A 13,830-nucleotide genomic window follows, 5' to 3' on the forward strand; every position below is an offset into this window, starting at 1 on the left:
GGAAAATGCCTTGACATTAACAGTGGAGACAGCTGCACGATGTATGTGTCCCTAAAACCATGGTGTGCACACTGATGGGTGAACTGTGCTCATAAAACCCAAAAACTCAATTGGACTTCATATAGGGTCACACACTCATCTCCCGTCTGTGTAACCGCTCTCTATGTACTCCAGCGTGTGTTATGAATGCCCCGGCACCCCACTCCACCCTAAAATATGAGTCATCGGGGTGGGGTGCACTTGTTTAACATTTTCCTTATAGAATTCAGACTGTCCATGCCTCTGGAGTTGGAGAGGTCAGTAAGATTGGTGATTCCTGTAGTTTAATTCATTGCTTTATGTGACAGGAATTTGTCTTTTCAAAAATAGATAACTGGGGCTGGAGAGATGGCTCAGAGGTTAAGAACACTGCCTGCTCTTCCAGAGGTCCTGAGGTCAATTCCTAGCAACCACGTGGTGGTTCGTGACCATCTATAATGAGATCTGGTGCCCTCTTCTGGCCTGCAGGTGTACACGCAGGCAGAGCACTATACATAATAAATAAGTCAATCTTTTTTTTTTTTTTTTTAATGGATAAGTGAGCAGATTAAAGTGACTTGTTACCTGGCTTGTTTCTTTGGCGTTTAGGTTGGTTTGAAGATCAAGTGTTTCATGTCAATGCCTTTGGATTTCCACCCACCGAGCCTTCTAGCACCACCAGGTATTAAGGCATTGATTTTGACTCCACAGGAATTTGTATGCTGGCATTAGTGACCAGAGCACTGTTTATCTCAGTCACTACCAGGTATCAGGCTTTGTGTCAAGATTTTTAAAAAAGCAAAGAGGGGCTGGAGAGATGGCTCAGCGGTTAAGAGCACTGGCTGCTCTTCCAGAGGACCTGGGTTCAATTCCCAACACTGCATGGCGGCTCACAACTGTCTGTAATTCAAGTTCCAATAGATCTGACTTCTTTATACAGACGTTCATGTAGGCCAAACACCAAATATATATTTTAAAAAAGTGTTGGATGTGGTGTTGCACGCCTTTAATCCCAGCGATCAGGGAGGCAGAGGCAAGTAGATCTCTGTGAGTTAGAGGTCTACAAAGCAAGTCTAGGACAGCCAAGGCTACACAGAGAAACCCTGTCTTGAAAAACAAAACAAAACAAAAACAAAAAACAAAAAAAGCAATGAAAACCTGCCTGCTGTAGTTCCAAGAGATGTGATGCACATTTACACACACAAATGCTCATAAACGTGACATACATTCACACATATATACACGCGCTCTTAAATAAACATTTTAAAGTGAAAAGAAAAACATGGCAAAGGCATAAAAGGAAAAATGAATTTAATGAGCCTGTGCTCCGTGTTACCTGTGTGTATAAATGGTAGGTTCTCGTTACTTATGGAGTCTGGTTCAGATCTCTGTAAACGTGCAGCGCTGTGGCTCAGTGGTTTTGCACAGAACAATGAATCTTTTGAGTTGCCAGGCATTCATGGCCCCAGCTGAGGTAGAGGTAACACTGCCCTCTTGTTTCATGCAGAAGGAGAGGTTGCAAGTAGCTCCAGCCTGGGGCCCGATAGGGGAGCTAGTAAGGCGAGACATAAATTGCTTCTTTGGTGCTGAAGTATACTGTCGCTTTAACCTTTCCTGAGGAGACTTGAACAAACGTCTATTCACCCCAGATAGGGCATCAGTGACAGACCCAAGTAACAGTTCTACTCACATCTGCTTGGTGGGACAGTGGTTTTGTTGAGCTGACAGGACCACAGGGGACCCTAAGAGTATTGCATCTTTGGAAACTCTCAGCCCATTATGGATGACGACTTCCCCATTATAGCATAGATGGAGCCTGTTCTCCCCGGCTCTCCCCACCGAACCTTACACCTCCTGTATGTGCTGGCACCTCCCAAGACTGTAACTGAGACAGGATAACATACGGCAGTGAGCAGAGTAGCTGGAATCTCCAGTGAGGTTCCATTAGCTGGCCCCATCCTCTCGTTCCTGAAGACGGCCAGTAGGCCCAGCCCTGTTGAGGGGCTCTTGACAGTCTCCTGTGGGTTAGTCACAGCTGATCTGGTTGATTAAAGTGGAAGTGGCTGCTGTGCTCTGGGGAACAGCTTGCCAAGCATGCATGCTGGGTATTCCTTTACAACCTGCTTTCATGTGTGCGTGTTTTAGATAACTACCAGGCATATTTCGTCTCTGGTATACCATGTCGTTGCACGATTGTTGTATCTGGCACATTTTTACTTTCTCGGTGAACACAACATGGTATAGGAGGTAATTGTGTTATAATTACATAGGGCGTACTATGGAAATACTAATTTCTTTGGAGGCCCTTCTAATGCATCAGTGAAGACTTCTGCAAAACTCAGACAGCTGGAGGATGAGAACAAGGACGCCATGTTTGTGCTTGTGTCTGATGTTTGGTTGGACCAAGTGCAAGTGTTGGAGAAGCTGCACATAATGTTTTCTGGTACATTTTATTATATTTCGCTTTTCTTTCTTGAACTGTTCTGCGGGAGTGTGTTCTGAACCTCAATGTTTGCCGTGCATTTGTGGCTGAGGGCCTCTGTGGGCCCCGCGGCAGGGGATTTAATTGAGCCGTGATTAGAGGTCAGTCAGGGTAGCATAGGGAGACCTTGTTTTAAAAAACAAAACCAAAGCTTTCACAGTTAGAGCCAGCCAGACCTGCTGATACACGCCTTTAATCCCATCATGTGGAAGGCAGAGGCAGGTGGATCTCTATGAATTCCAGGCCAGCTAGGGCTACATACTGAGATCCTGTCTCAAACATACTTAAATAAATAAATAAATAAATAAATAAAAATTAATTAAGGGACTGGAGAGATGGCTCAGTGGTTAAGAGCACTGACTGCTCTTTCAGAGGTCCTGAGTTCAATTCCCAGCAACCACATGGTGGCTCACAACCATCTATAATGTGATCTCATGCCATCTTCTGGTGTGCAGGTGTGCATGCAGACAGAACACTGTATATATAATAAATAAATCTTTGTTTAAAAAAATTAGTTAATTAATAAATAAGCAAAACAAAAATTTCAGCCTTGAAAAGTGATGTTCTTTTGTTCTCTAGGTTACTCACCGGCACCTCCAACCTGCTTTATTCTGTGTGGTAATTTTTCATCTGCACCATATGGAAAAAATCAAGTCCAGGCTTTGAAAGGTATTGGGGATCTTATTAATAAGAGTGCTTATAAGTCAAGCGGTGGTGGCTCACGTCTTTAGTCCCAGCACTAGGGAGGCACAGGCAGGTGGATCTCTGTGAGTTTGAGGCCAGCCTGGTCTACGCAGTAAGTTCCAGGATAGCCATGGCTACACAGAGAAACCCTGTCTTAAAAACAAGAAGCAAAAATAATTAAGAGTGTTTCTATATTTGCATAAACTATATTGATAAGTTAAGTGTAATATTTTAATTTTACTCAAGAGATCTAATCAGTTGTAACTTTATGGACGTAAACAAATTAAATTAAATATATTTCATAATTTTCAGATTCCCTAAAATCTTTGGCAGACATAATATGTGAATACCCAAGTATCCACCAAAGGTAAAGATCTCTATGGCTACTTTATTGTTATTTATTTATTTATTTATTTTTAGGTTTTTCGAGACAGGGTTTCTCTGTATAGCCTTGGCTCTCCTGGACTTGGTTTTGTAGACCAGGCTGGCTTTGAACTCACAGCGATCTGCCTGCCTCTGCCTCCCAAGTGGTGGGATTACTTTTTTTAAAATAAAAAACAGTTTATGTTTTTTTTTTTTCCAGAATGAATCTTGATATAAAGATTGTAAAGAAAACCTGAGAGTGTTAAAAGCCCAGGATAAAATCCTCATGTATTACACTACTCTCTGGATTTATAGTGAAACAAAATTTGGAAGGGAGAGTGACAATTTTATACATAGTTTTTGGTGACATTACATGTCTGGAGGTGGACCTTTAGTATGATCGCCATTGGCCTCACGTGCCTCTGGCCAGCAGGCCGACTCAGTGGGTACAAGTGCTTGTCTCCAAGCCTGATTACTGAGTTTGATTCCTGACACCCACATGAAGGAGAAAACCAATTCACACAAGATAGTCTCTGAATTCCACATATGGGCCATAATAGGCAGACACAGCCCCATACATGTGCGCACACAGAGAGCAGACACACACATATAAAATTAAACGAGATTGAATGTGTTAGCCACACTAGGTACAGTTAAAGTATACTCAGAGACTGGATGGTGCAGATGCAGAACACTGGTCACCACATGATTACTAATAGATAGTTTTGAACTGGAGACTTTTTAGCAGTTGATAATAATGCATAAAATAAAAATAAAATGTAGATAGGCATAGTGGCACTCCAGTACTGAGGGACCGAGAGAAGACGGTTGCAGATTAAAGGCCAGCCTAGACTGTATAGCAAGACCTCTACACACACACACACACACACACACACACACACACACACACACACACAAACCCACAACCCAGCCCCTCCCCCTGTGGCTCAGTCCCTGGCAAGGATGGCACATCATTGTTTTTAATGGCTAGTATTGAATTTTTATGCAGTAGCCGCTTTGTCTTTGTGCCGGGCCCGGAGGATCCTGGATTTGGTTCCATCTTACCAAGGTAATCTTTGTTCACAATCTTTTTTCACCATCTTCTTGACAGTCAAGAGAATTGTGTACAATTTATAAATACATCCTACATCACGTTGTGTTCCTAGGCCACCACTTGCTGAGAGCATCACTGAGGAGTTCAGACAAAGGGTACCGTTTTCCGTCTTCACTACCAACCCTTGCAGGTAAGTAGGTCAAAAGGAGCAATTTGGGTTAAACTTCTCTCCTTTCATTTAAAAAGTATTCTTCTGATTTGCTTCTGAAATTTGGCTGCTATAGGGTAGATCTAAAAAGAAACTTTGATTTTTAGATTCCTCAAGCTTTGAAAAATATTTTAACTATATTCAAATACTTAACCAGTAGTGAATTTACAGTCTCTGTCGGCAACGGTATCGCCAGCTTTCTCATGAATCTTGTACTTGTGGGTCCAGATGTCCCGTAGATGAATGCGCGCCCCACGCTCCCCCATCTCACATCACGCCACCTGTGTCTTCCCAGTCGCCCAGGCCATAACTGCAGAGGTTTCCTTACACGCAGCCCTGTCACCTTCAAAATACATGCGGAATCTGATCGCCTCTCGCCTCTGTGACCCTCCGTCTCCTCTAGTCTGGATCAACAGCCTCTAAACTGGTCCCCAGCTTCTGTTCCTTCCCCTGTGGAGTCTGTCCTTCACACGACAGAGCATGTCATGCTATCCTCCTGTCTTGAAAGATAGGCTCTCTCGTGTCATTAGTACCAGCCCGTATCCTTGCAGTGGTAGCCATGCCCTGCCTGCATGGTGTGCCCTGTTCCTACTTAGATTTCCTCTCCCCAGTTACTTCCTCCACACCCTCCACACCGGTCTCTGCCCCAGGCGTGCAAGGCGTGCTCCAGTCTTCAGTCCCGTGCTTGCCTCTTCCACTTCAGTTCCCGTCTTCCAGATATCTGAGCTGCTGGTCCACAAGCCTGTGTGCAGGTCACTATGCCTGCAGAGCCTTCCCTGCCTGCAGAGCCTTCCCTGCCTGCAGAGCCTTCCCTGCCTGCAGAGCCTTCCCTGCCTGCAGAGCCTTCCCTGCCTGCAGAGCCTTCCCTGCCTGCAGAGCCTTCCCTGCCTGCAGAGCCTTCCCTGCCTGCGGAGCCTTCCCTGCCTGCGGAGCCTTCCCTGCCTGCAGAGCCTTCCCTGCTCCAGTCCAGAATTCATGCCCTAGTCTTCTGTACCCTCCTTACCTTTCTCTGTTTTTCAGCCTACATCATTACCGTGCCTGTTTAGTTTGTCTGCCCTCCTCCCCCATCGGAATGTAAAGTGCATATATTTTTCTTCTGTTCTGTTCACTTATCATTTGCAAAATGTTGGGCACAGATTAAGAGTAAAGGTCTGGGAGCACAGCTCAGTGGAAGAGTGCTGTCACAGGAAATGTAAAGGGCTTGGTTCAGACACACACACACACACACACACACACACACACACACACACACACGCATACACCACACACACACAAACACATACACACACCACACATACATACACACACATGAGAGAGAGAGAGAGAGAGAGAGAGAGAGAGAGAGAGAGAGAGAGAGAGAGAGCGAGCGCACTAGTAGCTCAGTAAATAACTGGATTGGGGAACACTATGGTGACCATTGAGAAGTACAGTGAGAGTTCATTAATATTATAAGGATTTTTGCCTTTAAAATTATCTATTTTTTTCCTGAGGAAGTAAAATATTCAACTACTGCTTTATTTCAGAATTCAGTATTGTACACAAGAAATTATTATCTTTCGTGAAGACTTAGTGAATAAAATGTGTAGAAACTGTGTCCGTTTTCCTAGTAGCAGTTTGGATATTCCTACCCATGTAAGTAATCTTCTTTGATAAGCTACCTCTTGTTTTATATTCATTTATTTTATTAATTTGTGTTTATGGGTGTACTATGTGCATGTATGTATGTGCACCATGTGTGTATCTGATGCCTGTGGATGTTAGAAGCGGGCATGGGATCCCTTGGGACTGGAATTACTGACGACTCTGAGCTTCCATGTAGCTGCTGGGAATCTAACCTGGATCCTGAGCAAGAGCCACAAGTGCTCGTAACCACTGAGCGAGTTCTTCAGCCCTTGGTCTTGTTTTAAAAGATTTATTTATTTATTTATTTATTTATTTATTTGATGTGTGTGTGTGTGTGTGTGTGTGTGTGTGTGTGTGTGTGTGTGTGTGTGTGTTTGTGGCTTATGTGCACATGTTTATGTAAGCCCCTGCAAACCAGAAGAGGGCATTGGGTCCCTTGGAGCTGAGTTCGAGGTGTCGGCAAGCTGGGATCTGAACTCGGTTCCTCTAGACCGAACCATGCTAGCTTCACCACTGAGTCATCTCTTACGCTTTTGTGGTTTTTTTTGTTGTTGTTTTGCTTTTATTTAACTATTTCAAATGTTGCAGTCTATGAACTTTGTTAAGCTACTTTGCCCTTGTATGTTGATGTTTCCTGTGGTGTAAGGTAGTAACCGAGTCTTGTTTGCATGTCAGTCTTTGTGGCTGTGTGCTGAAAAACCTAAAGAACAGGGTTAGAAGGCAGATCAAGCAGGGACTTGGTTTGAAGCTTCTCATTTCCCCTTAAAACTCTTAGATTTTATTTCAAAGTATATTTTATAAGGTGTTCATAATTCTCGTGTTTATTATATATTTCATATGGTGTGTCCACATCAGGAGGACATAGAGTGTTTATCTTGTAAATTCAAATTTCCCAAATATACAGTTGTCATTGAGAGGCATGGAACTGAAGTAAATCACTTTCATTCTTTGTGATAAAGTTTTTGGGGCGAGTGTGGTGGCGCACGCCTTTAATCCCAGCACTCGGGAGGCAGAGGCAGTCAGATCTCTGTGAGTTCGAGGCCAGCCTGGTCTACAAAGTGAGTCTAGGCTAGCCAGGGCTGTTACACAGAGAGACCCTGTTTGCGTTCTTTGGTTTGTTTTTGTTGATGTTGTTTTGGGTTTTTAAAAATAATCTCACTCCATAGCCTAGTATGGTTGGCTACTGTCTCATGACTTACACTATAAGAAGTTTTTTTTGTTTCTGTTTCTTTGAGACAAGGTTTCTCTGTGTACCCTGGCCTCTTGGAACTTACTCTATAGACCAGGCTGGCCTTGAACTCATAGATATCCGTTTGCCTCTGCCTTCTGAGTGCTGGGACTAAAAACATGTGCCACCACTCTGCTGATGGTGTTATTTTTATTTTCAGTTTTGTGTATATATGGTGTGGGTGAGAAGGAATATTCACAGGCCATGATGCACATGTGGAAGCCAGAGAAGAGCTTTGTGAAACCAGTTGTTTTTTATGTTTCCACCTTCTATGGGTAGTGGACCCCACTCAGGTCACCAGGCTTACATTGTGGAGTGGCAAACTCTGTACTCACTGAGCAATCCTACCAGCCCTGTGACATTGTTCTTGTGAGGTTTTTTTTTTTTTTTTTTTTTTTTTAAAGAGATGGCTCTTACTGAGTTACTCAGGCTGGCCCAAACTCATAGGCTCAAACTATCCTCTTGTTCTTGTCCCCTCTGTAGCTGGGAAAATAGGCCTGTGCTATCATGCCCAGCACTATCAAATTGTTTTTATTATTGTTTTACATTTTTTGAGACAAGGCCTCACACTGTAGCCTAGGCTGACCTCTGATTCATAGGAATACTCCTGCCTTGGCCTCCTGATTGGTGGGAGTACAGAGTACCACACCTGGGCGCTTTTTTTTTTTTAATGAGCTGAATTAGTAAATGAGCTTATTATATGTACAGCTGATTCAAAATGACTAAAGGGACGGTCATTGTTATGATAAATGATATAAAGGAAAGCTTAGATTTCCCCCTTAAAATGTGTGTTAACTTCTAAGAGCAATGTTTATTGAGAGCAATGTTTATTGACGTTCTGTGATTCAAAGCGTCTTTGATTTGTAAATATTCTAAGTCTTCATGGAATTTAACCATTTAAACTACTTGTGTCACTGTTCTTACCTTCACAGACGATGCTTTGCTTTGTGTTCTCTTGTAGTTCGTAAAGACTATCTTATCGCAGGGACACCTGACTCCGCTCCCTCTTTATGTCTGCCCCGTCTACTGGGCATATGATTACACTTTGAGAGTGTACCCCGTGCCTGATGTGCTGGTCATTGCCGACAAGTATGATCCTTTCACCGTGACCAACACTGAGTGCCTCTGCATAAACCCTGTAAGGATGCTGTGGACGGTCAAGAGTATAGCACAGTGTTTGCATGTGTGTGTCTGGGGGGGGGGGTGTACCACGGTGAGAGTCAGGAGTATAGCACAGTGTTTGCATGTGTGTGTCTGGGGAGGGTGTGTACCACGGTGAGAGTCAGGAGTATAGCACAGTGTTTGCATGTGTGTGTCTTGGGGGGAGGGTGTATACCATGGTGAGAGTCAGTTTTCTCTCTTCTACCATGTAGGTCCCTAAGATGGAACTTGGGTGATCAGGCTCAGCAGCAAGTACCTTACCTGTTGAGCCACCTTGCACCCTATAGCACATTTTTGACTTTATATAGAGAATAAAATCATTATTGCAATAAAATACAGTTAGCCAAACATTGGTGTAATTTGGTATAAATAGAAGAAAAAAATTGTGTGTGTGGTTTTTTGAGACTGGGTTTCTCTGTGTAACCCTGGCTATCCTGGTCTCACTTTGTAGACCAGGCTGGCCTTGTACTCACAGAGATCCACCTGCCTCTACCTCCTGAGTGCTGAGATTAAAGGCATGCACCACCATGCCCGGCTAGAAGAAAATTTTAAAATAGCTAGATCAAAACATAAAACCAGATGAGTGTTTTTCCTTTTCAAAGTAGCAAAGTCACACATACTGTACAATCCCTGTTTGGGAATTGCTGTCAGGGCCTTTAACTTTCTTTGACCTTGTTGATGGTGCTTGTCTTTTGTGAACTGAGACTTGTAGAAACTGCCTAAATGTCCACAATCCAAACGCGATAAATGAAATTTCATTGATTTTTATCTAGAACCTTGAAACTACTCTACAATGTTCACCTTGCTTTAGTATCTGGAAACATGATTGACTTTAGGACTTGGGAAATATATACTACACAAGTAATTATATAAGCACAGTTTGTATCAAACAAAATATTTCCTTTTGTTTTTTGAGGTAAAGTTTCTTTATGTAGCCCTGGCTCTTCTGGAACTCACTCTGTATGCCACACTGGCCTTGAGCTCACAGAGATATGCCTGTCTTTGCAGTGCTGGGATTAAATGCATGTACCGCCACTGCCTGGCCAAAATACATTTTCTTTACTAGTGATATCTATACCTATCTATCATCTATCTATCTGTCTGTCTGTCTGTCTGTCTGTCTGTCTATCTGTCTGTCTGTCTGTCTGTCTGTCTGTCTGTCTATCTATCTATCTATTGGCAGGATCTCATGTAGACCCTGGAACTCTATGTAGACCAGGCTGGCCTTGAACCCAGAGATCTGCTTGCCTCCTGAGTGCTGGGGTTACCACACCTGGCCTCACTAACGAGTTTTAGTCTGCATGCTGCTTCTTATGAATTTTAAAATTTAAAACTTTCTGCCATATCTAGAAGTGGTAAGGCTTGGATTGGTTGTTACTTTGTCAAATATTTAGTGTGGTTTCATCTACACATCATCAGCCTTGGCACTTTCGTATTGGGGGGCTTTCGTGAGCTCTGCAGGAAGCTCAGAAGCAACCCTGCATCCCCACCCTGGTTGAGAATAATTCTCTAAGGATCAGGATACTTAGCTCAGTTGGCTTATTGCATGAACTTTGTGTTCTACTTTTTTTTCTTTTAAGATTTATTTGTGTATGAATGTTTTGTTTCTGTGCCTGCGTGTGCATCATGTGCATGTCTTGTGACTAAAGGTGTCAGAAAAGGGCGTTAGATTCCCCACAACTGGAGTTAGGGGTGATTGTGAGCTGTCACACAGGGGCTGGGAACTGAACCTGGGTCCTCTGTCAGAGCCGCCAAGTGCGCTGAACAGCTGAGCCGTCCCCCCCATTCCCTCAGTCTTTTTTTTTTTTTAATTTATTTTATTTATTGCATATGAGTGCTTTATCTGCAGAAGAGGGTGTGAGATCACATTACAGATGGTTGTGAGCCACCATGTGGTTGCTGGGATTGAACTCAGGACCTCTGGAGGAGCAGGCGGTGCTCTTAACCTCTGAGCCATCTCTCCAGCCCCCCTCAGTCTTTATTACATTCAAATATCCCTCCAAAATGAGGCTGTTTCCTCATTGAGTGTTCTCTTTAGATATTTGTTATATCTTTGGGCGTTTTCTTAGTTGATGCTATATTAAAATTCAACTTGGCAATGGGTTTCCAATCTTTGATCCTGAAGTGGCGACAGGCCCCCTCCTATACCCGCGTTCTCCCTTTTACCTTACTCATACCTTTTGAGCAGGTTCAAAACTTCGTTTTGATATTACTTTTTTTTTTCTTTTCTTTTTACTTATTTGTTTATTTTGGCTTTTTGAGGCAGGGTTTCTCTGTGTAACAGCCCTGGCTGTCCTGGACTCACTGTGTAGGCCAGGCTGGTCTTGAACTCACAGAGCTCAATCTGCCTCCTGAGTACTGGGATTACAGGTGTGCGCCACCACGCCCGGCTCTTTTCTTTTTATAGATGATTCTTATTATTTTTGAAGTCATATGTGTGTGTCTGTGTATGGGTACACGCACACGAGTGGAGATGCCCACAGAGGCCACGGTGCCGGATGCTCCTGGAGTAGAGTGATTCTGGGTCACCTGAGAATGGGTGGGTGCTGAGAAGAGCAGTGTGTGTGCTTAAGTGCTGAGCCATCTTTCCAGCCCCATTTTTCTTTATCTCTTCTTGGTACTTACAGTGCTGAGTACTTGCTGTGGGCCAGGCACTGAATCGGGGCTTCAGACAGACTGAAAAGCGGAGTCTGCAGTAACATAGTTTCATCAGAGACAATCACATGTAGTTCTTGGTCCATAGTGCTGGGTGCACACTGGACGTCTGTCAACTTGCCACTGGAGGGAATGGCAGGGAAGCCTTCTTGAGTATGAGGTTTGACTTCTACACATTTAGTATCTTACAATACTACATATTCCCACACTGAGTAGAGCCATGCCAACGTATTTCCAGTGACATGTGCTGGTCAACTTACAAGGCTGCTGGTTTGGCACATTTTATAGTAACCTTCTCTGTAGTGCTGTAAAGCTTTCAGGGATCCCGCTTGAGGTTTAATTAGTAAGACAGGGCGACATCTCTATAATGAAGGCTTTGGCCGTGTGCTAGGGCGGTCTGTCAGCTAACCTGTAACTTGAGTTCTCTGCCATTGCATCTTTCCATGTGGTTCTCACTGCCTACTTCCTGGCTCTGTCCTGTCTTCCTCCTCTGTCTGTCTGCTTCTCTCTCTGGCTGGTCTTTCTGCCCAGCTCTAAGCCACCAGCTCTTCATTATGCAAAAGGGCACACTTTGACTGAACCAGTTGGCTTTGGGGCCTACATGAATGTAGCAGCTTGCTTTTTCTTTTTCAGGCTGTTGAAACAACCTTCACATATCCTGGTAGTGTGGCACCAGCTTAATTAACACTTGAGAACACTGGAGCATACTTTCTCATAGGCAGTAAATACAGTGTTCGTGGGTCATCCCAACAGTAAAGAACATGTTAATGCCCACTCTATTTTATAGTCACATTTGGTTTTGGTTCTTTTTTTTTTTTTTTTTTTCCCTAAGACAGGCTCTGTGTAGCCTTGACAGTCCTGAACTCGCTTTGGAGACCAGGCTGGCCTCAAACTCAACAGAGATCCACCTGCCTTTGCCTCCCTGAGTGCTGGGATTACAGGTGAACGGTAGCAGGCCTGGCTACATTTTGTAATTTTTAAGTCATGACTAAGAAATGTGATTCTTTGAGACCTATGGTGGTGCACACCTGAGACAGGAGGCAGGTGGATCTTTGTGAGTTTGAGGTCAGCCTGGTCTACAGAGCTATTTCCAGGACAGCCAGAGCTAGTCAGTGAAACTCTATCAAAAAACAAAACAAACAAAACTGTGATTCTAAAAATAGGGTTTATTTTATACACATCAGTCACTTACATTTTTGTCTCCAAAGGGCTCTTTTCCAAGAAGTGGATTTGCGTTCAAAGTTTTTTACCCTTCGAGTAAGACAGTAGAAGACAGGTAAGCGTGCCCACAAAACCAGCAGGGGCTTTCTCTCAGTTTCCTGTTGCTGACAGTCACATTTGGGAGGTATGTTTAGATTTTCCTTGTATGTCTGCAGAGGCTGACTGGGGATGAGTTGGACTGAATGGTAGTCATGTAAGGTTTTGGTTGGAGTGTTTCTCATGAGAGGAACTTTTTCAGTGCATTCTCGGGCTGGCTGTGTGGTGGGCTTGTTCCCACAAAGGTGGACACCTCAGGACGCTTCATAGGCCAGTCCTGCCCTCCACATGGCTCTTTCTCAAAGCGTAGGTGAGCTGGCCACAAACTGGAGAGAAGTCAGATGTGTAGTGATGGAGTTCAAAGGTCTTAGGAAGGAACAAGATGATCAATCACTGCTGAGAGTGAGGCCAGAAGAGGGCATCAAAGCTCCTGTGGAGCTGGAGTTACAGGCAGCTGTGTGCTGCCTGATGTGGGAGCTGGGAACTGAACTCTGGTCCTGTGCTAGAACAATCAGATGTTTTAAGCTATCTCTCCAACTTCCAAGCTACTTTTTTTCCCCCTGAAGAAAGGGTCTCACAGCCAGGTGGTGGTGGCTTGCCTTTAATCCCATCACTTGGGAGGCAGAGGCCAGCCTGGTCTACAGAGAAAGTTCCAGGGCAGCTATGGCTACATAGAGAAACCCTGACTCAAAAAACCAAGAGGGAGGAAGGGGAAAGGGAGAAAGCGTCTCACTGTATAGCTGAGATTAAAGGTATGTGCAACTGTACCCAACTTTTGGAATATGTTTTTTGAGACAAGGGTTTCTCTGTGTAACCTTGACTGTCTTTGACTCTTTGTAGACCAAGCTGGCCTCAAGCTCACAGCAATCCACCTGCCTCTGCCTTGGAGTATATTTTTACAAAGGGTTTTCTAGACAGGGTTTCTGTGTAGCCCAGGCTGGCTTTGAAACTCCAAAATGTCTGCCTCTGCCTCCCAGGTGCTGGGATTAAAGGTGTGCACAGTCACTGCCTGGCTGGAGTACACATTTTTTAAAAAAAGATTTATTTATTAAGTATACAGCGTTTTACCTACATATATACCTGCATGCCAGAAGAGG

At 43.9% G+C, this 13,830-nt stretch overlaps 2 protein-coding genes across 4 annotated transcripts in view; one reads left to right on the forward strand and one right to left on the reverse strand.

Annotated features, from left to right (window-relative positions):
- Positions 1 to 13,830, reverse strand: part of KLHDC1 (kelch domain containing 1) — an 83,332-nt gene that overhangs the window by 61,236 nt on the left and 8,266 nt on the right. The gene's annotated exons all lie outside the window — the stretch shown is intronic.
- Positions 1 to 13,830, forward strand: part of POLE2 (DNA polymerase epsilon 2, accessory subunit) — a 44,442-nt gene that overhangs the window by 29,336 nt on the left and 1,276 nt on the right. For all 3 annotated transcript variants that reach the window (XM_084792508.1, XM_084792507.1, XM_084792509.1), the window contains 9 exons: positions 628 to 700; positions 2,289 to 2,461; positions 3,080 to 3,169; positions 3,497 to 3,551; positions 4,557 to 4,616; positions 4,714 to 4,791; positions 6,333 to 6,441; positions 8,622 to 8,798; positions 12,685 to 12,752. In XM_084792508.1, coding sequence (XP_084648634.1) covers positions 628 to 700; positions 2,289 to 2,461; positions 3,080 to 3,169; positions 3,497 to 3,551; positions 4,557 to 4,616; positions 4,714 to 4,791; positions 6,333 to 6,441; positions 8,622 to 8,798; positions 12,685 to 12,752 — 883 coding nt within the window. The remainder of the gene's footprint in view (positions 1 to 627; positions 701 to 2,288; positions 2,462 to 3,079; positions 3,170 to 3,496; positions 3,552 to 4,556; positions 4,617 to 4,713; positions 4,792 to 6,332; positions 6,442 to 8,621; positions 8,799 to 12,684; positions 12,753 to 13,830) is intronic.

This window comes from Acomys minous (assembly GCF_964271855.1).
Source record: "Acomys minous genome assembly, chromosome: 8".
NCBI lineage: Eukaryota > Metazoa > Chordata > Mammalia > Rodentia > Muridae > Acomys > Acomys minous.